The sequence below is a fragment of the Centruroides vittatus genome, unplaced genomic scaffold, assembly GCF_030686945.1.
Source record: "Centruroides vittatus isolate TY-2023 unplaced genomic scaffold, ASM3068694v2 contig_1031, whole genome shotgun sequence".
In the NCBI taxonomy this organism is placed as follows: domain Eukaryota; kingdom Metazoa; phylum Arthropoda; class Arachnida; order Scorpiones; family Buthidae; genus Centruroides; species Centruroides vittatus.
The window spans coordinates 242,250-268,862 of NW_027120669.1; the positions used below are offsets into that span (position 1 = coordinate 242,250).

A 26,613-nucleotide genomic window follows, 5' to 3' on the forward strand; every position below is an offset into this window, starting at 1 on the left:
TGGCGTGTTGCGATAATTTACAAACAATAAAGGTCTGGTTGTTGCTCCCTTGGGGATTTCATTAAAAGAATATATTTTAGCAATTTCATTTGCGAAATGGCATAGTCACGTAAATTCATACGCAAGTTCAATATTTCCATACAAATTTTATCGGATGTTACATAAACGACATCTTGAAATTGCAACTAATTAATCCGAAGAATATACTTTAAATGAAAAGACGAATCGACATCTGTTCAATTTCCATTCGTCAATTACATTTTAAGTAGCATTTCGATAGTCAAAAAAAGGAATATAATTGGCAATTTTCATAATTATTATATAATTTTTACAGTGATTAGTTTTACGTAATTGCTGCATCTTGTATCGCTGCGTGTTTACGTCGAGAGCACTTTTCCAGATGCGGGAATTCAGAACTGAAGAATGGCAAAGTTTTGAGAATTTTCTTAATTTCGGAAATTTTCATTTTACAGTAAAGCGAATTCTGTGAAGTGATTTATTAGGAGCAATAATAACAGAAATCTTATAGAATTTTAAAACAAATATTACTGTACTTTTATATTAGTTTTTTTCTTCCAAAAATTTTATAGGATGAACTAATTGCAGCAGCAAAATAATACCAAAAAGGGATTAAATATTTTTTTAAAAAATACAGAAATAGGGTATAATAAATAAATTATAAAATGGATTAAATGTTTTTCTTCTTCTTCTTCTTCCTTGGAAAAAAATTGCTCAATATGAAAATGAGATGTAAAAATAAAATAGTAAATTATAAATTGTGTAATTCATTCTGTTTAAATGGAAGAAACCTTTGAAATTCTACAGAAAACAAAAAATTATTTTATAGAAATCGAAAAAGAATTTAAGTTTTACCGAAAATTAACTTTCAGCTATGGACACTGAGCAATTTATTATTAAAATTCTCATTTATTCGAACAAATTTATGAAATTCTAAACTATCCATGCTATGTGATGTAACCTACTTGTGTCAATAAAATGAAGTCGTAAATTAAGCAGAAGCCAGCAAAGTTTGCTGATTCACTGCTATAGATTATTGACCGTTTGCGTATAACATGATACGTATTAAAGTTGCCTGTATACTTATATCATGTAATTATCTTCAATCTTATGATACATTCATACCGAAAATGATCGCCAGTGGCGCAAAAATTACAATCATTTATCAGATTTGTGACAAATTCCTTAATATATTTGATGAAATATGTTAAGGAATTTGTGTGTCTTTTTTTTAAATTGATATTTTTGCCTTTTTAAGTCTCTTGTTTTTTGAACAGATGCATAGAATGTTTGTTAGAATGGAGAGAAAACACATCTCCAGAAGTTCTTTTATAAGGAATGATTATTTCCAAAGATTACATTCACCAAAGAAACTTTGTATAATGTTACCTATGGTTCCAAAATGGCGGCTTGTCTCTGATTCCAGCAAATAGAAGAAGGGAAACAGTGGGGACGCACGTTCTAATCTATTCTTCTATTTTCTGGAATTAGAGACGAGCCGCCATTTTCGAACCATAGGTTAACCGAAACTTTATATAATGGAAAAATATTTACCAATAAATTCGACAAAAATAATAATAATAAAAAGAACCTATATTAGATATTTGAAGCGAAGAATTGTCTTTAAACCAGGAGATTCGCAATCGGGTCTCTCTAGCAACCCTCGAGGGATCAATCAATTTGTCTAGAGGGGTTCAATAAATTGATAAGGGTCGTTTGGGGTCGACGAACAAATATTTTAAAATGCAATAGGAATCTTTAAACTAGTTAAAAACAATTTAATAATTCTAATTGAGGTTAAAGTCACTTCTAAGAAATAATTTCGTGAACTTGACGATTAAGAGTGGACGAACAACATCTAATGCTTTAAATTATAATTTTTATTTGATGGAAATTATAGATCTTTGTGTAAATCGTAAGGAAATAAATTCAGGAATAAGCATAAAATCTAAATTTGTATGCAATGGACGTGTTAATATATTTACATATTGTTTACATTTTAAAATTATTCATAAAAAAAAAATCACGTTTTATTTTAAATATTTATCTTTGGGGCAACGAAGGAAAAGAAAAAAGAAAACGTAATAAATCCCAGGCACATAATCAAATTTTGTAACATGGCCAACACATTTCATTTTTAATGCATTTCTAATTAAATAAGAAAATTAAATACATTATAAAAGGTAATTAACCTGTGTGCTATTTTAAAACATTTACGTTAATTATGATATTCTCATCTGAATTTACGTGTCAAAGAGAATATTAATTAATTAAAGGATTTTGTAAGGACAACCGCTTGAAAAGACTGTTGAATAAACACGCTATTGTTGAATATGTATAGTTTTTTTATATTATTCCGAATCCCCCTTTAATCTTAAAATACTTGAATTTCATTATTCACTTTGATTACTTATTTTTTAACGTAATAAATTAGGTCCGTATAAAAATTGGTTAATGTTACCTATGGTTCCAAGATGGCGGCTCGTCTGATTTCAGCAAATAGAAGAAAGGAAACAATGGGGACGCACGTTCTAACCTAACCTAACCTATTCTAATAAATTACCATAATTATTACCAACTAGATTATTAGAATAGGTTAGGTTAGGTGAGAACGTGCGTCCCCACTGTGTTCCCTTTCTCTATTTGCTGGAATCAGAGACGAGCCGCAATCTTGGAACCGTAGGTAACGTTAACATAAAAATTAAATGGGGAAGTAATAACAATGATTATTTAAATACTCTCGATTAAATTACAAAGGGGTTATACGCTCGAAACTATTCTTTAATACCAAAAGAGTAGAAAAGTCATAAAAGTTTCAGCGAATTCCGAAAAGGGAAAACAGCACGTACGCTGTTATTTCCTAATTTGTAATTCAAGGCACTGCATTTTTAATATTATGAAATACCATTTCTTTAGAAATATTGGTTTTCTTTTAAATTCAATAGAAATAGAAAGCAATTCTTTTGTATATTATTCTTTCCCGAACAGTTAAAAGAACTTTCATATATAAAGCCTTTAAAATGATTTAGAATTCTTTTTACCTATTGTAAAAGTAGAATATAAGTTATGGCAGTGGCCAAAAGTTTAACAACAGACGGACAAAACTTGCATTTATTAATTTCGAATACAATTCTAATGTAACAGCCACATTGGAATGAAGAATAGCAAACAGAAAAATCTAAAGAAAATAGTTTAACTATTTTGTGTATGAATTAACATTAATCTAATCGAATTTAGTACAAATTTTTGTTATGCTTTGGATATAAAGCAGAAATTGGTCTTTAAAACTCAAAGTCTAAACAATGAGTAGTGTTAATATAGACAAAATAAACACACTTAAAACTTTTATTATTATTATTAATTTCGTATACAACTTAAATTTAAAGTGGATATTAAGTAGATAAGTCAAAATTCTATAAATAGAAATCTATTTATTTGTCTATATTATATGTACAGTACAACATGCCTGTTATAAGCTATTTGACTGAATGTAATTGAAACCGTTATAAATTACAATCTCTCAGAAGACAATTTCAAACGCTTTCGAGATTTGAATTTAATCGAAATGCTCATCGATATTCTCGTGTGAATTAAATTTGCAATAAGTTTATAATTTTAAGTTTTGATGGCGGTAAACTCGCAAAACTAAGTTAATATACAAGTTATTAGATGCTTCTCGAGTAATTTCGATACTTCATCTATAAAATGCGGCAATAGATTCTGAATTAATCTGAGTAGATGTAATCTTAACATGGTAAACGTTTCGTGATAGTTTCTGCTTGTATGAAACATATAAATGATTGATTAATCGATTAAGGTTAACATATTGTACGGTGTATGCCTCTCTTTATGATCAGTCTGATCTTCAATGGGATCGATCAGCATAGATACATTGCTCATGTTTAATTAGAACATAGAAACTATACTGTGAATTTAAAGTTTCTATAATTTACAACACTTCTCGCCTTTTGATAAATTTAACAGTTAACTTATAACTCTCAAAATCAATGACCTCGTTAAGTTCCTACACTGTCCTTGACATATTTACATTATTTCTAATGGAGAACTCCACACGAAAGACATAAAATATCATTTTTAAATCTATTAGCTTACTTTAAATATATTTAAAAAATCCAACTATAATTTACATGACTAAAAAACCTGAATTTATTCTAAAAATCATAAATTAAAACAAAAATCAATACTGGACAAGATGAAATATTACTTTATTAATTAGGCCATAACTTATACTAAGACAAGAAAAGAATTGGATATGAATTTTAATCATAAGGAATGATGTATCATCGGAGGAAAAACAAGAATTTCGAAAAGCACAGTAAATGCATTAATACTTTACTGTACAAATATCATTTATTGAAAAAAACTGAAACATCATTAGTATCAATACTACAGAATACAGTCTTTAAAAATCTCCCCTAGCTTCTATTATATTCAAGGCTAAATATATATAAAATTATACCATTAAAATGAAAGGAAATCTATAAAGCATCGATTTCGAAATAAAATTGTAGAATTTTTGTAAGAAAATTCCTTTTCGTTGGACGATTTTTTTTCTTTTTAATTCCTAAAAAGCATTATATTTCTACTAACGACAACAACATTCGAGTTGACTTTTATCAAATGTCGTCGTATATATATCGTTTAAAAATAAATATAAACTTAAAAAGTGTATAGGATTTATAATATACGTATAAAGTATTAATTTCTACACTAATAATCTATAAAATTAGCATTTCTATTAAAAAAATAGATAAAAATCTGCTTAGATTTTACTATAACTCAATAAATTTTAGGGGATTTACCTCACAATATAATATTAAATTTGCTAACACAGCGTACGCACACTACTACGAAACTACTACGAATTAATAGCCCGTTAACAAAATAAACTTATAATAAATTAAATAATGTGATTTATAATTATATAAAACACCGGTAAGATGCGAACAAATCCACAAATCCATAATTTATTTCACCTTTTTTTTAAAAAAAAAAAAAAACTCGTAATAATTATTAATGCTTCTGGTGACAAGTAAAAACTTTTCTAAATTCAAATTTTTATTTAAAAATGAATAATTTAAAACGAACGGGATATCAATGTCATCAACGTATGTCTAGGTTAAATGGAGTAACCACAGGTCTTAAAAAATGAATAAAAAATCTCTAATGATTTAGTAAAAACAATCATTTCTCTCTCTCTCTCTCTATATATATATATATATATATATATATAATTTCCTCATACAGAAATCAATTGTGACAGTCGATAGGATGCTTAATTTAATAGGTGTAGCTTAAATGTAAAGGAGAAAAAAAAAAAAATGATATATATACACTGTTATTAAATTTAGAAAACAGAATTTTGACAGTTGTGGAAAATTACAGAAAGTCTAATAAAGAATTTGAGATATTTTTCGATGCGAAAAATGGCCACAAAATTTAAAAAAAGGAACTAATTTGAATGAAAAAGACACGTAAACTTATGAATAAATTACTGTTAATGTCTGACAAAAAAGACAAAAATAAAAGAAATTTCTCTCTAAAAATCCGTAGAATTCTTTCAATATTAAATAAATTAATTTATCTTTACAATATTTAGTTCTCTTGAAGCAAATTTTAACAGCAATTCTCTTTTCTTTACTATAAAAATTCTATAAATATTATTACAATTTTAAAGAATTAATTAAAGAAAAAGAAATCTATAGTTTAAATATACAAAAAGTTGTTGCATTTTATGTAATTTTTTCAACAAGTTTTAATTGAGTTAAGCATTTCGAACGTCGATAAAATCGTAAATAATTTAAGAAAAAAATATATATAAATAATTAACGTTAGAACTCGCTCTTAAAATGATTAACGTAACAATGAACGAAAGACAAAACATACGGAGCGTAACAGTAGGACGTTAAAGCAAACTTTAATGACAAAAAATAAAGTTAATTTTTAATTATTAAATTAACCTTTCGCAATTATTTTTAAATAAATTATTTATCCCCACGACCGCAGGGGTAAACTAAGCAACAATATAACCACGCAACCCTTTTTATTATTTCCAAATGATTATCATTTTCCTTAATAATCCTATATGATATCAACCTTACCAAGTAGAAGATAACATAAATTTTCCAGAAAAATATTGATTTTAACCAAAAGGTCGGAATGTAAAAATATTTTTAGTCATTTAATCTATTTTATCTCTTTTGAAGTATTCGACCAATTTTCTAAATGATTTTTTCGGCCTTTTTTTAATGTAAGATGTTATTAAATCAAATGCTCGTAACGTTATTTTTAAATGGGTAGTTGTATACTTAATAAAGGAATAATTAAAGAATGAAATAACTATAAAGAATTTAATTATAAAAGTTCTTTTTGTCAATTCAATATGAAGGACGGGTGAAACTTCAAGAACTAACAATTGTACGAGTGTCAAATGCAAACACTGGCTGTTACTGTTTAAACATGGCGTGTGGATTAAGAGCGAAATTCTTTAATTAAAAATTGCATTTTTTAATATCAATTTTAATTTAATATTTAAACTATAACAGATATTAATTATTTTATAAAATAACTGTTTAATACGGACCCATCCGAAGTACAAAATTGTTGAAACTTTCTTTATTGATGTTGTTTAGAGTTGCCTTTAACGTCAGAGCAAATTCGGTTAACCTAGACAGATGCGCCCACTTCTCTTTAATTGGAGCATCTTGCTAAATAATATACAAAATTAATTGTGTAATTATATTTTATCTCGATTATATAACTTTTAATTTTATAAATTAATTAATATTACTTACTTTAACAGTTTCTTCTTCGCTCAATCCACTGGCAGCCATGTAAGTTGAACCGATTGTTTTTATTTTAATAATATCGCGAAATCTTGGCTGTTCTAAGAGCTGTAATACAAATTTCATTCAATAATTCGAAATTATTTAACAATTCATTTCTTTGTAACGTATCCTTACCGCATCGTAATCCGAGATAACTTCATTTAAAAACCTGAGACATTCTAATCCTTGGTTGTTAACCGTCTCTTCTGTATAAAAGTCCGAAAAATTCGGCATGGCTGCAAATAATACTCCAACAGCTTCGTAACTTTTACTGTATAATTCCTATTATTAAAAGTTTTAAATTAAACGGGAATTTTTCTATTTTTCTTAATTCAAAAAATGAGAATTTTATTCACTAACTTCGTCTTTTTTGTTTCTTCCTAGAAAATGTTTAGCGACGTGAGGCGGTAATATATTATAAACCAGTGCTTCGTTCTTCCTTCTCATGTCCGCTACCTTCTCTCTTTGTTCTTCTACTTCTTTTTGCCACAGAAATAACTTCCTGGATGTTTTTTCAAACTAATAATTAAAGAAATAAAATCATCTTATTCATTGGCATATTTTTAATCAACTAGCAAACTTGTGATGAACAGTAGCAAATTTTAATATACAACAATGAATAGAAACTTTATTAAAATGAGATTTTTTACATGTGAATAAAAATAAAAATAAAAAATAGATTGAAACCTTGAATTTATAGTTTAAATTGTAAATAAATTTAAGTATCCGACTGTATTTTCTGTATGAATTAAGTGGCAAAACAATACTATTGTACAAATTTTATAATTAAACTATTAGAAATTTATTATTTTATATTTTAAAAAAATCCTTTTAAAAAGATGCCATTTTTTAATATTATTTGAATAAAAATAATAAATTTTAATTTTATTTAAAACAAATAAGTTTATGTATATTATTTATGAAAAGAAATTTTCATAAAAATCAATCATTGTTGTTTATTATTAAGGTTGATTTAAATTAATTAAAAATGAATATTTTATTATTTGCGTAATGAGAAACGTGATGATGTTGTTAAAGAAAATTGAAATCTTATCCATAAATTGACAATGCAGTATTTTCAAATTGTCAAAACACACGACAATCATAAAACGTTTTTAGAAAAATTTCCCGAACGTAAAATAAAGATAGAAATGGTGCATTAAGCATTTTACTTCTACGTTCAAATAAAGACAACCGGTTGAACAAAAATGCTACATTATATATCCATCATTCGACAAATTTCTCATTCGGATTGAATTCCATCAAAGCTTATAAAACAATAGCTACGGCCAAGTATCTTATTGCATTTTCCCATTAATTTCTCGAATGTCCAACCGCTCGTTCTTTGATAAAATCTCGAGAGATGCCATCTCCCCCGACGTATTCTGTCCATTCGTCTTACTCGGATATTTCACGAATTATAAGTATATACATTGCACTTATAGACTATCCATGGAAAAAAACTATGGGAAACGGTAGAAGAGTGTTTTATATAATATACCCTTTGAAATACGTAAGATATCAATAATAAAGGAATTTATTGACAAATATGTCGGCATATTCTAGATTATAAGTTCTAACAGCCGTACTCACAACCAAGGATCAAGAGTTACTTTGAAATTAACCAAGTACTACGTGAGGTACAGTACATGTACTGGTACCTCACGTGCCAAAATGGTGAAAGAATGTACAACTGTAACGGTAAAATTGCCTTATAGAATTATTTATACAATTAGACGTTATGTAAAATTATGCAGAGAGGCCCACTCTTCTGTGTCCAGGGCCTTCGAGACCCTGGACACAGAAGATTTAATCCACCACTACTTTTAGTACGTGAACTTTTTCTTCGTTAACTTTAACTGTTTGCGAAGACAATAAAATAAATACAATTTGAAACTATATAATAAATTTAGATTAAATTAAAGCGAATACGCGTATATTGTTGTATTTAATATATAAAATCGCTACTGTTCATCTGCAAAGACTTACATTGAATTTCAAAAATGTACATATTTATGGTTACCTGCCAATTAATTATTATAAGACACAGAGAGACTCCAACGAGAATAATTGATAAACTCTCTTGATGATAAATATCGAGTTGTCTGAAAAATTGATCATTTTGTAACGCTAATTACAAATGGATGATTATCAATAAGTAAAATATGATTAACTTACTTTTGAGGATAGAACATGGCGTCGTACCAATCGAGCCACGAAGACTGAAGCAAGATATTAAAACAACACTGTACGAGTATTATAATTACTGTAAATAAAATTTTGATCATGTGACTGATGTTAGCGATAACGGTAACACCGAGAACACCGAGTATGCTAAAATAACTAAAATAAGGAGGAAATGCTGCACTATTTTTGGAAATTATAAAAGTAGTATTTGGATTATTGGAAACGGGAACCGAAGAAAATATCTGTAATATAGGAAAAATAGAATTTAATTTTTACATTTAAATATATACAGTTTTCTTTAATTGTTGCTACTTACCATGCTAACCAAATGGACGGCAAACCACGTTGATATTAATGTTATTGCAATTCCTATTCTTAACCAAATACTTTCTTGAATTTTTTGTGAAAAAGACGATAATAATTTTGGAGCAGACTGAAAAAATATTTTTATAGAAGCAACTTTGTTATTAATTTGTGCATTTATTAGTTTATTCGGTTATTGTTACCTATGGTTCCATAATGGCGGCTCGTCTCTGATTCCAGCAAATAAAAGAAAGGAAACAGTGGGTACGCACGGTCTAACCTAACCTATTCTAATAAATTACCATAATTATTAGCAACCAAATTATTAGAATAGGTTAGGTTAAGTTAGAACGTGCTTCCCCACTGTTTCCTTTCTTCTATTTGCTGGAATCAGAGACGAGCCGCCATTTTGGAACCATAAGTGACATTAACCGTTTATTCATTTTCGTTATAGTTTAATAAATAAATAATACAAAAACACGTAAAGTACAAGTTATCTTCAAATTAAATACGTCACGTTACCCAATGTGAAATTCCCATATGCACCAAAAATCTTTGGCCACGTTTCACTTTATTACAAACATTTCGTGTAGAATTAATGATATAAAGCTACGGAGCAATGTGTACGATATTTCTAGTGACAAGAACATTATTCAAAGAATTAATATGCGAGATGAATTAACAATGAATGTGGTTGCATTTCTTAATTAGAAATTGCCGGAGAACGGGGCGATAATTTTCCGAGTGAAAATCTTTTCGAAACGACCTCCACACACCTGATTTTCTTCGTGTTATTCGCTCATAAATGAAGGAAAGAATTGGAAGACAATGTGACATTTCAACTAATCATGCTCGATAGCTTAAAATTAGTTTAAAAAACATCTTATTTGTTTAGAAATATTTTTTCTTGGCTGTATTTTGATTAGAATTTGGTTTATATATGTCTAATTGTCAGTTTATATTTATGAATTAGATTGATTTTTTTTTTATAAGATACACCAAGAGTTAAATAACTTGCTGTCTGGTTGTTCAATTAAGTTATACTCTAGACTTTATTTATTGTCTGGTTCACTGACTTTATTTTCGATTTTGAAAATATGATTTAGAGGCGAAAAAACATGTTCAGAGTTTAATATTAAGACTTTCCTTTTGGCTGTAAACTCGGAATTTCTACTTTAAAAAGTTTTTTTAAAGTAGAAATAAACATTCATTTATTCAAAACTAAGAAAAATGAAGTGCACACTGCGAATTTATAATTTTGATACGCCATTTGCAATATATAATTTGTTTTAAGAAGGCTTTTACCATATTATAAATATAACTATTCTAAATAACAGCACTAGAATTACGAAATAAAAACTACAGTAAATTATCATACGAAGTGATTTTAACAAATCATATAACACAGGTATTAGGTGTAGTAGTAGTAGTAGTATTGAAGAATTAATCAGTCCTTTTCAAGTGATAACTTCTTGACATAAATTCTATAATGGATGTGTATTGCAGAAGCCATTTCTTTACACAATGTATAATCTCCACTTTGTCCTTTATGTATCACCTATTCGATTTTCGATAAACTTCCTTAAAATCGTATTATTTTCGTAACGAACGTGTGACATTTTGCTTTTCTTTTCTTTTCTTATTATTGAATAAATGAACGTTTAGTAATATTTTCTGAATGATAAACGGAAATATTTCATTAATAACGATGTAACAGGCTTTGTTTTGATATAGTTTTTTTCTTCTTTTTAGGTCTGCTAAATCTTTGGCTGACTTGATCGTCACCAGAGTTGAAAAATCTGCTTGGGGTTGCAGTTCTAACCATGTCAACGCTGTTTCTAAGACATCAAATTCTCCACCGAGCGTAGGCGCAGTGAAGAATTTGATGCCTTAGAAGCCCGCCACTCATTAATCACACTTTCCTATTTGTACCGTAATAAATAACACCTAACACTAGTGTCGATAACGAGAAGGCCTACAATCGTTATTACGTAAAATTAGAAGTTAAAAGTGAATTATAAAGACGTTTACCTTTGACAAAAGCGATGCAATTATAAGGAAGAAAATGCTGCTGATGACAATAAATCCACACGGAAAAGTTACATAAACGACAAGGCTCCTAAAAATTAACATCAGAATTAGAAATTAAACTGTGTGTATATATATTTACATATATTTTTAGAAAATTCGAAACACTTCGAAGCAATATATTTTATTGTCCTATTACCTTTTAAGTAATAAAAAATAAAATTAGAATTATATTGAAATTTTTATACGTAAACAAACAAGACTTACCCATACATAACGAAAAAGTAAGCAGCCATATGGGAGATAAGAATGACCAATAAACCTCCCATCGAAATGCAGCTGGTGCTATCTGTGCTGTTTTGATATTGATCTTCCAATTTCGGATCAATAAACCAAAGAGTAAATAATCTGACATATTTGCCTAAGTCTCTAGATTTTAAAAATTTTAATAATTATTAAAATAACTTAACAATTCCTGCGGTTTATTCGAAATTAACTCTTTAATACACATAAGTACAATCATACAAAAATGATTCTCACTGTCTTTCTGTATTAATTAACTCTTTATGAAGTCTCAAGTGATATTCGTTGACGTCTTTCCTAACATTTTCCTCTTCTGCATTATTTTCTGCCTGTATTAAATGTAAATTTATTAGAATTTATATCTTTAACAATTCAATTACTATCATTTATGTTTTGTTTTATTATAATTTATATTTTTTAAATGATAAGGTTGTTAATTTAACACATTCCTAACACAATACTAGAAAGGTGGATGTGATGGAATTGCTAAATTTCAAGATCCTTTCCTGGTTTATCAGATACAAAGATTAAAGTTGAGAGAAAGAACATGGAATCATTCTATGATTAACTTGAAAACATTTCCTGCATAGAATTGATTGTTTCACCAATCGAGTGTTAATGACAGAGATTAAATAGGACTTTCTTTGAAAGAGATTCTAAATAAATTTCAACATCTTTTCATTATGCTGGAGTGTAATATTAACCGCACACAATCTGTGTTTATCTACGAAATTTATAACGTTAAAACGTTGTATCTTTGGTCATTTGTATAGTTTTTATGAGTACTCTTACATAATACCCATAAGGGAGTAGTAGAAGTACCCAAAAGAGTCTTATGTAGTAAGACTCTTATGGGTACTTCTGCAATACACCCTTGGCTATGTTCTAAATAACCATGATTCTAGATGGAGAGTGCTAGAGAATTAATAAACATCGAATTTAATTATGTTTAGAGTAATTTTTGATCTTAATTTTAAAATATTAAAGTATAGAAAAGAACTTTAAATATGTAATTAAAATAAGAATGTGAAATTTGATTTTTGACCTTTAAAATGATGGATTTATTACTGTTTAACCACTTTTCTGGGATATAAGAAGAATGAATTATTTGCAGTCAGTTCTTAATATCAACTTAAATGACTTATTTATGAGGTCTAGAATTATTATTATTATTAAACCTCATAAAAAAGTAAATAAACGTATTGGTTATAATAATTATATTAAGCATGCAGAATATTTTATTTTATTTGGAAAATTACACTATTTATAAAATTACAAATGTAGTTTTTTGTTTGCATACCTCTGAAAAACTGTTATTGCCATTTTGATTCACTTTTCCAGCATCCAAAGTCCCTTCAGGATACTAGAGAAAGAGGGGGAAAATAGATTTTAAGCAAACAAGGCCCAAAGAATATTTCAAACTGTATTTTTATTTCATAAAAATAGAAAAAAAAGTGTGGTATTTATCAAAAAGTACGTCTTACTGGCTTCAGCACTTGAACTATAAAAAAAGTTTTTATTCCAGCAAGACGAATTGCTTCCTCTCTTGATGCACCATCGCCTGGCATGACTTCAAATTCACCATTTAAATAGCTGAGAGTTTTTTCAGATATATGTACACGACTTTAAAAAAAAATTAACAGAAATAAGAGAAGTGGAAAACGTGACTAATAACATACAGATTTTTAAAAAATAATAATAATAATTATTATTATTATTATATTTAATTTCTAAATATATTAAACGTGATAATTATATTTGTATTAATTATTTTACTTTATAATTAAAATTTTAATGATAAAATTTACCCTGGTAATCCTCCACTCTCCATCTTGTTAGCCAACTCCACGTCTCTGCTGTAAACGTCAAACTGCCATTGTCTCTGTCCTAAAACACCAGCCAACACTCCTCCTGTATGCACTCCAACTCTCATGTCAACGGTAGATTTTGTTTGTTCTCTTACGGATCTAAATTAATTGACAATGTCAAATAAATTAATGACGTCAAATTAAAAAGATAAATACAATTTATAATAATTACCTGATAGCCTCGACCATGCTAAGTCCCATGTGTACACAAAGCACTGCATGATCTGATCTATCAACGGGAGCACCACTGATGCAGTAGTAACAATCTCCTAAAATCTTTATTCTCAGCTGATGATACTTCTATATTTATAATAATAATAAAAAATTACAGTAAATTTATTGCATTAAATCTATATTAATTTATTATTTAAAAAGATATTTACCTCGGCTAATTTGTCAAATCTTGCAAATAATTCATTTAATGTTCTTACAAGTTCGGCTGCAGGACAAGTGGAAGATATTGCTGTGAAACCAACAATATCAGCAAATAAAATACTGCAGAAGAGAGGAAGAGAGAGAGAGAAAGAAGAAAAAAAATACCACTGTATTTTCTTTTATGTAGTTAAATGTTAAAATCGATTTTTATAAATAAATATGTAAATAAATAAATAAAAAAAATGTCCATTTCGATTTAGTGAAAAAAACATTTAAAATTACATTCGGTATATTAAAGATCGGTCTGTAATTAAGTGTCTTATTTCATTTTTTTAAATAATAATTATAAAAAAAATTTAAATATTTAAGATAAAATCTTATTTAAAAATTTTAATTCAACCTTTAACCTTTTCCCTGAATTCTATTGTTCTATCTCGTATTGTTTGGAAAGATTTGTGAAGAGAGAACAACTAAGTTCTGCAATTTTATTATTATTGTTTTTTCTATACAAGTGAATAGTTTTTCCTGAGAATTCTGTCTTTTTTTTAGCATATTTTTTTTTATTAAGATATTTTAATACAGAATTTAAAAATATATATTTTATTCTAATCATGCTTATATTTCACATTTTACAGACAATAACTTAAATTTTAATATATATTAAATATCAGAAAAATGCAAATCGATGTGTTATAGTTAACAATAACTTTATTAATTTTTATAAAGTAATTTATTCATAATTTATAAATAAAATGCTAATAAATCTATGGTATAACAATTAGAAATTTATATATTTAAAAGAAACGACTGGAAAAAATAAGAAAATAATCCAAGAAAATGTTTTGATGTGTTAAACAATACATCAAAACATTCAACTAGAAGAATTCTACAAAACATTTTATTGATAGATATGAGCTTTAAAATCATAATTAAATTCTGAAAACCTTTTTTTTTATTTATTTATTTTTACTTAACGTTATTTAATAAATTAGATTTTAAAATTATTATTTTACAAAGCACGGTTTGAATGACGTTTAAAATTTTCATAATAGAAATTTCAATAAGCTAACTCTGTACATTTATAAATAGGCATTATTTAAATGTAAGCTTATTCTATAGGGAAGCTTCAGAAGATTAATATAAATGAAAAAAATATATCTATCAAGCACTTGTCTAATATAATTTGAATTCTTTTTGTAACAGAAAAAAAACTCTCTCGATATTAAAGTTTAGAAGGAAATAAACTGTAATATTTTAATAATTAAATAGTTATTTTTATAGGCATTTACAGATGTATATTATATCTGATGAATATCTTAACCTCTCCTGACAATATATATATATATATATTAATTTTACAACTTTCTCTTGTAGAAAAGACTCGTTTAAACATTATAATACTTTAATTATTGTTATAAAGTATAAACCTTATTAAACAGCAGTAATAATAATTGATTAACAAAGAAAAAATGTATAATATTTTGCAATTTTTAATGTAAGATTGGTAGCAAATATTATTTAAATTATTATTATTATTATTTTGAACACGGCTGGCATTTACTTTTGCTACACTTGAAAAGAATAAGATATTCAATTTTTCATACAAGTCGAAAGTCATAAATATCAATTTTTGCTATTTTTACTCTTTGAATATTATCAAAGTACTTTAACAGGTACTTCAAATGCGAAACTTTTGCCAATAGCAACATACTGTTACTCGTTATTGAGCGGGTCATTCCATTGAAATATAGAAACATTAGAGTCGATCCATTCGCCTGTAATATTTTCTTTCCTGCATGTCTCCCGAGTTCTAAGGTGAAACCTGTGATCAAATATTTTACAAGGAAGAGAATTCTCTCCGCTTTCTTATTATTTAATTTCACATTTCTCCTGACTAAAATATAATCCGTCTTTACACACACACATAACAATATTCCCAGTTAAAATATTTAAATGTTTTACTTTAAAAAAATGTAACCTAAAACAAGCGAAAGTAATTAATACAAAACTCTCATTTTTAGTGTCTTGAATAAAAATAATTGCTAATTATTGATCTTATTTAATAGCGTATTTTACATTTTTAAAGCTACAATTAAGTTTTCCCTCCTTCTCCCCGACATTCATTTGTACTTTTATATTTTAAAAATGCCATTTATAAATGAATTTTTGCGAATAATTATTTAAAATAGAATTTTCTTCTTAAATTAAAATTTTTCTTAACAGTCGTGGATAAAAGAAATATTCACAATATCCATTTTTACTTTAACAATCTTTTAATTACGAAGAATTTCCATTAATTTTTTTTCAATTAATTCAATTATTTTTTTTTTCTTAAGAAATTGAATTAAATCTGAAAGAATTGTCATAAAATCTACAAAAAGATTGAATAAACTTTCATTTATATGCTCTATTTTAAAGGAAATTTATTAGAAAATAAATAATATTTAGAGGAAAATTATAATTAACTCTGAATAGAAATGCTTGCTGCACGGCACATTAAACTAACCTTATAGATTTACCATTAAAATTAAACACGTTTTCACATAATAATAAACTTTAAAAGTAATTTCCTAATTTAAAAAAAAACGTATACTCATTTAACTACACATTACTATCGAAATTTTATATTAAAAAAAGTGTATAGTGCCTTTAAATTAATTGACTGCAATATTAAATATATGCTAAACACATCCCGCTACGATCTTTTGATAAATTATTCCTTGCTAAATACAATGAACAAATTTTCATTCTCCGAATAGCATCATCTGTAAAGAATAGTTTGAATATATTTACATAAGGTATTATTTCCCTGTAAAAAAGGGGAGGAAGTTAAATCGAAAATTAAAAGGAGGATTTGTTAAATTTAAAATTATCATTATTAATTAGAGAAAGATAAAGAAGGTAAACATATTTAATTATTTATTTAAAGGAAAGGAATTTTCCTATTATTTCTATTAGATTTTTACTCTTCGTGGATGGTAATGATCAAACCATCTGCTACAGTAATAGAGCCGAAAAGATAGATACGACCAGATTATGGCTTATAACTACATCTAGAATTTATTACGTTTTTCTTGCCTACATTTATCTACTACCTTTTACTTTACTAAATCAATTAACTGCCATTTTTCTCATCTATCTTCAAGTTAATCATTAAAAAATTCGAGAAAAAATATAACTATTGTGTCTTAGCGGTTACTTAATCAACTTTATTCTTGATTTAATGGCTCGTGTTTTGTAATCATAGAGAGAGAGAAAGAAAAAAAAAAAACATGGTATAATTAATTGTTACTCGTGTTTAAGAGGAAGCAACAATTTTATAAATAAGTTTTGCTTCTACTGTAACAATATTAATGCGTATACAGAATAATAATTCAAGCTCGGCTTCCATTCCTTTTTTCGTGGAACATTTTCGTTACATAATACATTACTCGTTGATGCGCTTAAAGCTTTTTTTACTTTATAATTTTTGAGGCAGATGATCTAGACAAAAACATAATTTTCTCATATATCATCATAGGCTAGACGTGGGAATATATATATATATATTCCTTATCTTTATTATTGAAAAAAGAACAAGTACAGAGACCCAAGAGAGAAAATTATTTTCAGGGCTAAATGCCTCTAGAAATTTATTAACAAATTTAATTATTTTTCGTCATAAACGTAATGAATTATTTCTTTTTTTTTTTAAATAATTACTTATTTCTGTACTGTATAATCAGATTTATAAATCTTATATCTTAATGGATAATTTGGAATTGTTAAAATTACTTATAAAAAGATTATTCAATTTTTTTAAAGACAATTCTAAGCACGTTGACGTGAATTAAAATGAAGAGGGAATGAGCTTTTAAGGTTGTAATCCCTTTAAAAATAATAATAATAACGTCCCAATTTGCTTAAAAGCGTTGTTTAATTATTATTATTTTTAGTTTTAATTTTTTTTAAATTTATATTTATTCGTTCTTTTTCTTAAAAAAAATTCCTGGAAATTTTAGTGAATTTTTAATTTAAAAAATGATAAAAAAATTAAGATGTTATTTGCTTCATTTAACCTCTAAGAGAAGCGTAAGTGTTTTGTAAGGAAAGAAAAAAAAGGGAGTGAAGTTAAAGAGTTGACATTTAGCTAATGGATTTTGTTTGTTTTAGGCTTTCCTTGAGAGGGATCCCACAAAAAGCACCACTGACACGAAATATATATACATAAGTAAAGCTATAAGTTACCTAAAGGAATGTGTCTTAACATCATGCAATATATCAATAATGGGTTTAATATTCAAGACGTTCGAAGGATAAATTTGTAAGAAAGTATGCAAAATATTTTTAATTTTATTATAAATATTTTTCAAACTGTTTATATAGTATAATATTACATTCTAGAATTTAAACAAATATAGAAGAAGAAGTGCATTTTTCTCTGCATGCTTCACTTAAAATAAGTACAGTATATCATTTACGGGACAGAGTAATTGCCAAAAATTGTGGGCAAAGAAGCATCAGTTCGAGAAATAGACTTAGGAATTCTTCTTCTTTTTTTTTCTTTTAATTAATTTTTACTCCTACAAATTGCGTAAATTTTACTTTTAGAAAATAAATTTATAAGTTTTATATAAATTATTAGATAGAAATTTATCTACGAGAGATAATAGTTATAAATTTATAAAAATATAATAATTTTTAAGAAGGAAATCATCAAAAATACGTAACGATGAGTTCCATTTATAAGCTAATTGATAGTCTATTTATTATAAGTTCATGTCGAAGATTACATCAAGATCTCGTTATAACACAATAAATCTATTCATTAACGTTTGCCAAAGAATTAAAAAAAACTAAAAATATAGTTTATCTATTGCTGAACATCGAGCCACTTTTATAAATTTAATTACAAACCGCATTAACGATTACGGACTGCATAATAATTATGTTAGACAATGATGCCGTTATCATCTTAACTAGCAGATTCTCCGAAGATATACGCTCGTTAAAGTGTAAATTTCATTAAAATATAGGTTTAAAAATGCAATTCCCGAAAAAATATCTTTTACACCTTATAAAATATACTGGATGTTGTTTTTTTTTTTACTACTGTCGCTATACCGAATACAGTAAATACGGATAATCCGTTATCACTTTCAATGTTACGAGTGTTCATGCCTGTATTATCGGTTTTTACGCCGTTATTATCAGTTTGTTAGCCGGCATGATAGCGATAACAGCGTAGAAACACGTTGGCACGAATATTCTATTGTTAACAGCAGTTTAACTTGGTAAAATACTCGTTATCCTCGACTGTAAACAGCAAAAAAACGCGGTTAAATAATCGATTTTTAGCGCTATAATAATTTATAATTGCTTATATATTTCGAATTAAGATCAGTATAACAATATTTTACCGTTTATAATATTAAATATTCCCGTTATAGAAGCAAACAGGTCGCCATTATCTCTCTACTATTGATTCTAAATACGGTATTAACCGTCTCGACTTTATCTCGACTGTCGACACTTGAGCACAAATACAATTATTTACTAAAATAATATATAGAATTAATGATTAAAATATAAAATTTTTCCATGTCTAGACGGCACGAAACATTGGAATTGTGTGTATAATTCAGCATGGCGGCTGGCTGAACGAACGCAAATGAAGATAAAGCTGCTCTACGGTATAATGAAGTAAAAAAAATATTAAAGTATTTTCTAGCAGTAACAACGTAACACGGGTTTAAATGTGGCATTCGAAGAGCGAAATCGAATTATTTTCAGGTTTTGTTCACTACTTTGTATATGCAGATACAGCAGAAATAAAATGCCAACGAATTGTGATTGATGCTCGGAAACACTTTTGATGATTGCATTTGTTACGGATATAAAGGATTTATATCTAGTCGAGAATTAGTGACGTCAACAAATTGATTTTTACACAGCGTCCAGACAACGTTAAAATCAATTTATTGTTATATTATGAAGTTTTATACTTTTAAGAAATAATAAAAAAGTTTTTTACTTTATTTTCTTTAAAAAATAAATATGAAAATTAATTGGGATTCGAAGTTATTTAAGTTTCCCCCTCTCTCCTTCAAATTACGTTAGGAAATTTTCAAATGATTGGAATCGACTGACGTCATTGCATTACGAAACAAAAACTATCAATTTCACGGTTCAAAAACTCCAAGATACAAAATATTTCGTTGAAAATTCGAAAATTCGAGCCGAAGAGAAAATATTTCGTTTAATTTTCTTTTCTTTTCTTTTTTTTTGTAATAGAAAAATTTAATCGTATCACCACGTTAAAAAACCGCACCGCAGAAAACGTCGCCATTTTGTTTTTGGTCATTGCCAATTTAAACTTACCGAATAACGTGAAATTTAATTAATTTATTATTATTTTTTTTAAAATAAATGCGATTTATTAATGACTCCGAAATTTATTTCTCTCGGACGATTTAAATGATAAAATGATTGATAGGAAAATTTCATATGGTAGGACGGAAATTGTTAGATGATTACTTCCCTTTACAGGTAATGCACAATGTTGAAAATCATAAAAGTAATACAAAATCTAAGTCCACATTAATCATATACCATTTTTCGTTTTACCAAACAAAAAAAAAAATAATAGATATTTTACTGAAAAAGTCGATCGATCCGCTAAAGAATTAAATACGAAGATTCCAGTTTATATAGATTCTTGCAATAAAATTCCGTTCTTCTGCAATGATTAAAATGGCAAATAGGAAAATTTGCATAATATTTTCGTGTAATTCTGGAAATTTAAAAAGAAAAAAATATATATATTCTAATTATAGAAAAATTATAGCATGACAGAGTTTAATTCGACCTTGAAACAAAACATGGGTAATTTCTATGACGTAAATAGGAGATACATTTATGGAAACGGGAAAAAAAGAATATGTATATTATCAAATTCGATTATTATATATTCGATAACCGGCACTAAAAATATTATAATTGTCATATCGGATACTACGAATAATTCGCTATTTTCGCGAATAATAAAGAACAGAAACATTGAAATCCCCGAGGAGTGTTTGAAACTCGATTAAACGGCGCTCATTTCGACCGGAAAATTCCGAATTTGTTTCGTGTTTAAGCAAAAATTACACATTTTTTATCGAAATAATTCAATTATATTCATATTTAATAATAATATTTTACTTATTTGTTACGTTTTCGCTATCAATTCGGATTAGAAATTTAAGGAACGAAATTAAAAAAACAATAATCCAGAAACGAGTTGCATAACTTTCCCGGCAAGAGTTAAAATTGCGTGTGGAGCCGTCTGTTATTGGATTTTTATTTTAAAAAACTATTTATATTATTAATTATTATATGAAATAGAAAAGGCTTAAGTTTGATGGTAGAAAGAACTTTTATTTAAAAAAAAAATTATGAATGCTAATAACGAGTAAAGTCGTCATTATCTCCCCAACCCCTCGACCTTTAACCACCAAAATTTAATAGCATCAATCTCCATAATACACAAACCTCCCTGCAAAATTTCAGAAAGTTTTGACAAAAAACACGGGAGTTATTAAGATTCAAATAGGGTAAACAAAGTCGTGCATACAGGGAAAAAACCCCGACTTTTTGAGAGTTTTCCTCTGTTATATATAACAGCTAAAAAATTCTAAGTTGAAAATTTTATAGTAATAATAATAAAACACAATAGAAATTATCTACAGTAATTTTAGCACAGTCCATTGACGGATATTATTATTATTAAGTTGAGGAAATGAATTAAATTTACAGAAAAATCACCTGTAGAGTAAGAAACATGTATAAATATAAACAAACAAAATGTTTTTCAACTAATATACATTATGAAATATTTGAATTTTACTTGAAAAGGATTTGTATATGACATAGATAAGATACATCCGCCGAAAGAAAAGTTTTGGAAGAGAAATACTGAGATCTCATTATAAATCCATTTGATTCTCTTTATTTATATTCCTGTCCCATCGATCATTCTCACATGAGGCGATTGCATGCTCTCCTATATCACGAACGAAGCATGAAGATGGAAACTATCCTTTAATAAAACATAAATATGGCTAACATAAAAATATCAGCCCCCATAGTTTTTACCTATTCGCCACCGTATCGGAATAAATATTTTATATTTTCGACGGAGAAAAACAAAAGCTTAATAAAATTTTACACATAAAATACACGTTATAAAATTGAATATTAGTTATTTTTTTTCTTCCTCCCCCTCATATCGAATTTTATTCGTGTAAAAAGGAGAAACGTGAAAACAGGGTTCGATTTGCATAATATCAATTTTTATGCCTCCCCCTTTGTTCACTTTATTGAACAGAACAAGAGGTATTTTATATTTACCGAAACAGAGGAAAAATCAATCGTGTCTGACTACTTAGTCTCTCGACTATCGACTTTATGCAGGATTTTTAAGCAGAATTCCTTTTTACTCTTTGCCCTTTCGCATTGGAAGTGGAGAATGGAGGGGGTTCTCTCTTTGTTACTACCGACTTTTAACGTTTGGAAGGGCATCTTTAATAGCATCCGATTCGTTTATCCCGCAACTTACGACCTTAAAACATCTTAATTCATAATATAACCTTTTATTTATTGCTTGGTTTTCCCCCTTTTTTTCCTGCATAGTTACACTTTTCCTCCTAAATCTCTCTTTTACTTTCTGATTATTTTAGAACTGTCAAAATTCCTAATCTAATTTTGATTTAAGCCGGTGATAAGATAATATCGCAGGAAACTTACATAAAACTCGAATAGACGGTTATCTTGAAATGCGGAAAAATTCAAAAGTTAGTTTAATGTCCGATGGGAATTTTTCTGTTTTACTTTTACATTTTTTCTGCTCGAAATCTCCGCATTTTGCATTAAATTTGAGTTTCTTTACAAATTCAATTTTCCGAAGAGGAATAAAACTATCCCATTTTTTTTAATACACTGTTTCAAATATACTTATTTTATTATTTTATTTTAAAAGTACTTCATATTAAATCATCTATTTTAAGTCTTATTATTACTTTAACGTACGTCGTACAAAGTACTTTCCAGTAAATTAATATTACAGTATCACTTTTAAAATTTCATTTTAATAAATCTAATACATTTCTATGCAAATTATGCAATTTTTCATGACTCAATCTTTTTTTAAAATTTAAGGTAAGATACGCCAAAGTTAACCAATTAAATGAATTTATTGCGGTTATATATACATATATATATTTAAAAAAAATACAACTCGCCGATTGTCGTATATTTTAAAATATATAATTAATTTGAAGTTTTATCTCGGCTGCAGTACTTTATTCCTCGGTTTTAATGCTGAATTTGACCTTCTACCGACGAAATTTATTCTGTTTAGTAACGTGGAGAAGCGCACAGAGTTAAACATTATATATTTTACTGGAAGAGAAAGGCTTTTTTAAAAAAGTCACAGCACATTTAATTCAAAAAAAAAAACAAGAGAATTCGGTTCACGTTTAGAAGATTATTTTATCTAAACTTCGAGTCATGCCTCGTTGATGAGGCGTAAAGCATTTCTAAATAGGGAAACTGTAATAGGATAAGTTTCTCAAGAAAGAAAGAAAAAAAAATTAATAACCGTGCCGAATTTTGTACACAACGTCTTTAATAATGTAAAATTAAGTATTAAATACTCATTTAACGTGTATAATAATTAAACAAATTAGCTTAAATAACATAACTGAATTTATTTATACAAACGGAAGATGGAGATAAACGTGTTAATTTTTAAGTATGGAAATCATTATCCGTGCATTTATTATGTTAGCGATTTAATAATAAATATGTTTTATTTAATTACATTTTTCTGATAACAGAATCCAATTTTCCCTCGTTAATCACTCGATAGTTTTAATGTTTAAACGCTTCAATCATCATTACTTAAATCATTCTGTACATTTATTAGATGATTATTTTCTAAATTATCCTTTCCTCACTGGAGAAACTGAGCAAAAAACTCTTGTATTTGTAATGCTACCGGGCAATAATCGTGCCAAAAATATCAATTATACACTAATATAACATTTAATCCTCCAGTCAATGTTTATGTATATTTAATATTTATTTTTAATATTCCGAATGGTGTGAATAATATATAGGTGGTGGGTAATCGAGTCCCTTCCTCCACAATAAATTGTACTTAGGAGTTAAAATTAAATAAACGCTTGGAGTGGATGTACTGTACATTAAATCGCATGATTAAAGGAGTGTACACGCTTCCTAAATATATCTACAGATGGACTGAACTGCACCATCCTCAATCGATATTACGGGAATAATATATTAATTCTGGAGTATTATGGCTGAATTATTTGATCATCATCCCGGTTGCGTGAGGCTACCAACAATTAAATAGACTACGGGACCTTTCTTCCATTAAATACTACGTTTATTAACGAAACTCACTGCGAAACGTAATATACGAATAACGATTCCGGATCGTAAATACACTACTGTCTGTCACAAATAAAAAATTTATAAATGATTTGACGAAGAAATGAATAAATAAAGAGGAAATTCTTATATTAAATGATAAACTTTTGAATGAATGGATAAAATAAACTCTTAAATATTGTACTGTATATACGTGTGTTCGTCACATTCAAATCTTCTTCCTATACTTATTTGATTTTTTAAAGCTAAAGTGCCTGGGTCCTTATAGAGGAATTATAGATAACAGTGCTGTCCATAATTTCCTCTAGAAAACTGTAGAAAATGGCCGCCCATTAATTACACGTATAGTTTAAGGGAGGAGGGCTGATAAGAGTGTATCATTATCATTATACACAATGGGGCATTGTCTACGTAGACTAACTGGTTTTAGTGGCATACGAATTTGTTCCTACAAGCCTATTTATCAGTCATGTGAATTTATATATAAGTGAGGATGTTTGTTTGTTCGCTATACACTCCTAGGCCGTTCGACTAATTGTTACGAAACTCAGCAGTTACGTTTACATACTACTAACTTAGATAATGCCGTACACCCCACATCAAAACATCGATTCAATTTTTATAAATAAATTAATTTTATCTGCATTAGATTTGCTTGCTGATTTGCGCGTAGCGCCATCTATTAGCAAAAATTTTACAAAATAATAAACTAAATATAATTCTTATGGAAAAGGATATCATTTTAAAAATATATATATTATATTCACTTAATTTCTGCGACAATGATATAGTACGGAATAGACGCGCTATATCATTACTGCGATAGATAGCAGATAGCAATTGCCACTTTTTCATTTTTGAACAATAATAAGTGCCCTCCAGTAGTCGAATAGTAGTCGAACCATCGAACTCTGGTAGTTAGTTAATCGTGGGTTAGGGCATGGCCAACGGGCTGACAACGTGAAGTTTTCCGTGTTTTATTCGCGTTCGTAACACCTAAATTGAGGCCAGGTTTACATTAAAGTCTTCCCGGGATGCATCCCCCTCGGCAGATCGCTCACGTGTCGCGTTACCGTAACCAAATAATCCAAACTAATTCTAACGAGCGGTTATTTATTGTGACATCGTCACAATGTCGGACTGCAACTTTTCGTCACAATGTTCTCAATTCTTTTAGTGGTGGTCTTGCCCCTGCACATCATACTTTTACCGTTAGCGATAGAGTCGTGCCGGTCGTCAATCTAACCCGTTTGGGGGAAAGGGAAATTTTGAATCGAAGTAATGTGACTTTCGTTCCAAACCGGACGTTCCTATATAGTTAATCTGAGCCTCCTGCCTTTAAGCTTTCCTTATCTGGTCTCCACTTTCATCTATCTAACTCTGTTCTCAATATTAAGGAAGGACAGAGACACACAGACAGGGGACGACAGTCGAAATTTATAGGTCTACAGTTTCTTTCAAATTGTAACCCAATAATCTTTCTATAAACGCAATATATACCAGAACATACTTCCCACTTATATAATCTGTTGTCATTATTATCACATAAAAGCAATTATTCGGGGCCATTACCTGTCTAACACGGATCACTTTTCAAATATTAATAGTAGACCAGTATTAATTAGCAGTCGTTGACCGTCCTCTCTATGAAATATTGTACACGTAATTAAAAGGGAGAGACTCGCTGAAAGTACACCATTGTACACAACTGAAAGGGGGTCAAAAAGGCTTAAAAACCGCACAGGTATGGACGAGATCCCAAAGTATAATATATATATATATATTTTTTTTTTTTTAATTGTTAAACTGAACGTTTGTGTAAAAACTTTCGTTTAATGTTTTCATTAATTTATCCTCGATATTTTAACGTGGATAGATCTACAGAGTTTAAAAAGATATTTACGATACGAATCCGTCTCCCATCTCGCTATTCAATATTTAAATATTTATTAAGTCTACGTTGTAGAATCAATAATGATAAATTTATCCAGAACTGCTTGATAATTCGAATAGATTTGTTAACGAATATGGCAAAAATTATCAACGGATATTAATTTAATCGGTGCTACGATATAACGTTTCCGGTTATCACGACAGGATACGATTTTATAAGTCGCGCTTCGTCATGAAAATTTATAACCCGAGGTACGGCATTGTTCGAAAGAACCGATTAAATTAATATCTGATAATTTTCACCACATTCTTCAAAAATGAATTTATTCGTTTCCTCAATTTCTTCGTTAATA

At 28.0% G+C, this 26,613-nt stretch overlaps 1 protein-coding gene across 2 annotated transcripts in view; it reads right to left on the reverse strand.

The window, feature by feature from the left end:
* Nucleotides 1-26,613, reverse strand: part of Ac3 (Adenylate cyclase 3) — a 49,366-nt gene that overhangs the window by 12,087 nt on the left and 10,666 nt on the right. The window contains exons 5-19 of one of the 2 annotated variants that reach the window (XR_010883098.1): nucleotides 13,939-14,050; nucleotides 13,728-13,855; nucleotides 13,496-13,654; nucleotides 13,172-13,310; nucleotides 12,988-13,050; nucleotides 11,925-12,016; nucleotides 11,652-11,813; nucleotides 11,388-11,475; nucleotides 9,370-9,486; nucleotides 9,045-9,295; nucleotides 8,890-8,971; nucleotides 7,227-7,385; nucleotides 7,002-7,148; nucleotides 6,834-6,932; nucleotides 6,623-6,742 (exon numbers count right to left, since the gene is read on the reverse strand). Coding sequence is in view for 1 of the 2 variants with exons in the window: in XM_067289093.1 (XP_067145194.1) it covers nucleotides 6,623-6,746; nucleotides 6,834-6,932; nucleotides 7,002-7,148; nucleotides 7,227-7,385; nucleotides 8,890-8,971; nucleotides 9,045-9,295; nucleotides 9,370-9,486; nucleotides 11,388-11,475; nucleotides 11,652-11,813; nucleotides 11,925-12,016; nucleotides 12,988-13,050; nucleotides 13,172-13,310; nucleotides 13,496-13,654; nucleotides 13,728-13,855; nucleotides 13,939-14,050 (1,922 nt within the window). In the remaining variant the exon portion in view is untranslated. Of the gene's footprint in view, nucleotides 1-6,622; nucleotides 6,747-6,833; nucleotides 6,933-7,001; nucleotides 7,149-7,226; nucleotides 7,386-8,889; nucleotides 8,972-9,044; nucleotides 9,296-9,369; nucleotides 9,487-11,387; nucleotides 11,476-11,651; nucleotides 11,814-11,924; nucleotides 12,017-12,987; nucleotides 13,051-13,171; nucleotides 13,311-13,495; nucleotides 13,655-13,727; nucleotides 13,856-13,938; nucleotides 14,051-26,613 lie in introns of both variants that reach the window. The other variant, XM_067289093.1, reaches the window with a different exon arrangement.